The sequence below is a fragment of the Trypanosoma equiperdum genome (genome assembly GCF_001457755.1).
Source record: "Trypanosoma equiperdum strain OVI genome assembly, contig: ctg_1679, whole genome shotgun sequence".
In the NCBI taxonomy this organism is placed as follows: Eukaryota; Euglenozoa; class Kinetoplastea; order Trypanosomatida; family Trypanosomatidae; genus Trypanosoma; species Trypanosoma equiperdum.
The window spans coordinates 1-3,288 of NW_027123703.1; the positions used below are offsets into that span (position 1 = coordinate 1).

The following is a 3,288-nucleotide window of genomic DNA, read 5'->3' on the forward strand; positions in this document are numbered from 1 at the left end:
ATAATAATAATAATAATAATAATAATAATAGGGGACTGTTGTAAGTGTGTGTATATACAAATATTGTGGTGAAGGCAATGATATTGAAAACAGAATTGAAAGGTGAAATAAAAGTACTTAAAGCGATGACAAGGGTGCCATGTGGTCAGTAAGTGGTGCAGCGCCTAAGAGTAAGGCAAAGAAATGTGGACTATGCCCAGTTTCATACACAAACACGAAAATCGGCATCATCGTCATCATATACAAGGAGATGATACAGGCATATCAAGTATAGGTGGGTTCCAGTGTACACGGCACATGGAGCCTCTGCAAATAAAAAGAAGAAGCAATTCAAGTATTAGAGCTTTGAAATCACCGACTCAAAATTCACTAAAGATGTATGTGAAGAATGCATTATTTGTGCTCAGAAAACTATCGCAGATAAGGACCAATTTGGCAGGGAGAATTCAGCTGAAAATGACACAAAAATCGTTGAAAAGTTTTTTTTAGCTTCATAACTCCCAAGAGTAACGCAGCGACTCGGACTAAGAAGCTGATGAATGTCCCCAATATTTCATAAAGTAAAAATAGAGCCAACACTAAACTTATACAGATCTTCAACATGTGGAAATATGCATTAAATAAGCGACAAACAATCACCAATTAATATTCTATGTACCAACAGATAGTGTTAAAATAGTTAATAGTGAAACCTACACTTAGACGAGTTTGTGAAGTTATTAGAGAAAACAAAGCATTTGTTGTTCTAGGATGATGACAGGTAGAGGTTTGAAAAGCGAGTTTAAATGGAAGATTTAGGAGATTAGAAACGGTTTAACTTAGAATAATGCAGGTGAATAAAATCTAATAGTCAAAAACCATTAAAGAGCACCCATTTGGAATTTACACTTGTTTTCATAAATGCGTTCTGTATTTATGTGTATAAAAAAGCAAAAAAACATGAAAAGTAATGGACCTAAAAAAGATTAGGTTCATTTGAAGGCAGACCGGTGTATTAAAAAAAGAAATGCACTGTATCATCAACAGAAAAGATTAGAGAGGAAAAAGCTAATGTTAGACGCCGCTTTGGGAGTGGCAATAGTGGCGGCAACAGGAAAGAACCTCGGCACGAGGCAACACTGACGAACAGTGCTGCAAACAACCGCAAATTTTTTTACGAAGCTTTGGCTCGGGAAAACACTTCTTTAGTAACGCAACTTTCTACAGAGACACGTTTTGAGGAGATAAAGAAAACACAAGACAGCAGCGTTTCGACATCCAACATGTATTTAAAATAAGTAATTTTACCAAGAAGAAAGGATCAAACCATAAAAATAGGGGTTCGGAAATGGTAATATCAACATGTTTAACTACTTAACATATAACTCAGCATAAAATTCAGAGAAAAAAGGAAATGTGAAAGGAGTAAGTCAAACCCAAATGTGTTTCGCACAGCTGCACAATGTATAGCCACTGGCGCAGTGAGCGTTTTCTAAAGAAGACCAGGCTCCGACACAAAGTTCAAGCTATAAACAAGTATCCTTCAGACAACACACGCCGATTTGTTTTATCTTCATTATCAAAATTGGTTATATAAAGCAAGAAAAAACAGGCCAAGGCGGCAACAGCAGCAGCTGACGAAAGAATCAAACAGAAATTATCAAGCACAGTCAAAGGACACCGTGGGAAACTCAAGTTCGACCCAAACGAGTAAAGGCTTCGCAGTCAAAGGCACCAAACTGCGATCCCAACCCGGAGCCGAGGTCGAAGCAGCTGCAGTCCACAGACAGCAGAACAGAGAACGGAGCCCGGCCGTGCACAGGAAAAGCAACTCGGCAAGAAACAACCGCACGCGCACAATGCAGCATAAGACCCGCAACGCTGGCACAGCACTAGCGATACTTGCGGCACTAACCCTTGCCAGCTCGGCCCAACTCCATGAGTTAACCAAAACCATCGCAAGCGCTTGCGACGCTGCAGACCACCTGCAGTGGATGATAAACCACATTGACAGAACTGTAGCTGAGCAAGAACGGCAGATTGCCGACGGCCAAAAAACACTCGCAAGGGCGACGGCAGCTGCCCTGCTGACGGCGAACGCGGGATCGGCCCTGTGGGCTCCGCTGCTAGCGACTATAGCAGAGAAACTTGAAGCGGCGCATACGGCACTGCAGACAGCGAAAAAGGCAGCCAGAACCGTCATTCCCAATTTAGGCGAACTCAAAGGAGCAGAACAAACTGTCTACGAGCTAACAGACCTCGAACTAAGTGCCCACGCGGACCAGGCGTCGGCGACGTTCCTTGGCAGCAACGGTGTACACCTGATAGCATCACCCATAAACCGGCAGGAACCCAAGTGCACGTCGGAACTAAACAAGAGCCCGAGACAAAAGGCAGGACAACCGCGTACGCACGACGCAAAGACGACAATCGACATATATCAGGCAGAAACAATCGCAAAATCAGCAACAAAAACGACCGGCCCACGGCTCTGTTCCAAAAGCGGTGCGACTGCCAGCGATTGCGCTGACCACAATGGCGCACAGACAAACAACATGCGGATCACGGGCGGAAAAATCCTCAGATCGAAAAAGGTAACTTACGAATCAGCAAACGATGCCAGACCAGAGTTCAAGGCGGAATCAGCGCACACAACGACCAAAACCGTCCTGCCCACAACGCAATACGTAACAGCGAAACTAGCAGGGCTTGCACCGATCGAAGACAAGCTATCAAAGCTAAACTTCAAAGCAAGCACGTTAAAAGACGTTGGGATGACGAAGGAACCAACCTTCAAGAAAATAGCAGCAGCGATTTACTTACCCGATGTAAGCCCAAGCGAGCTTCAAAGCAAAGACCAGGACTTAACTCAACTGGTCGAAAAACATTATGGCAACGAACAAGGCACATTCGACAACAAAGTGTGTGGCACCTTAGCTACACTAGGGATCCCAAAGGCCGCATTGCTGGCAACAGACGACCAGAAGGTAGGATCCACAGACAACCTGGCACAGCTACAAGCAGCCGTGGCTTATTCCATTATTCGGCTAACAAAATCTAAAACTGACAAGCCCTCAGGCACGACCAACAATAAAGAGGAGGAAAATGGTAACAAAGCAGATGCATCAGCAGACAAAACAGGAGATAAGTCAGACGGGAATTAAAAAGATGAGGTTTGCACAGGCACTGAAGAAAAAGATTGTGACACGAAAAAGTGTGATTGGAATAAGTAAAAGAAAGAGTGTAAAGTTAAATGGGGGCAGAAGTTACCTCTTATGTGCCCTGGCGATGCCGGCCACCTCAACGTGG

At 43.9% G+C, this 3,288-nt stretch overlaps 1 pseudogene across 1 annotated transcript; it reads left to right on the top strand.

Moving 5' to 3' along the window:
* Positions 1-1,838: 1,838 nt before the first annotated feature.
* On the top strand, positions 1,839-3,239 carry TEOVI_000884000:pseudogene (annotated as a pseudogene). Its single transcript has one exon. A coding segment is annotated over exon 1 (1,401 nt).
* The last annotated feature ends 49 nt before the right edge of the window (positions 3,240-3,288 follow it).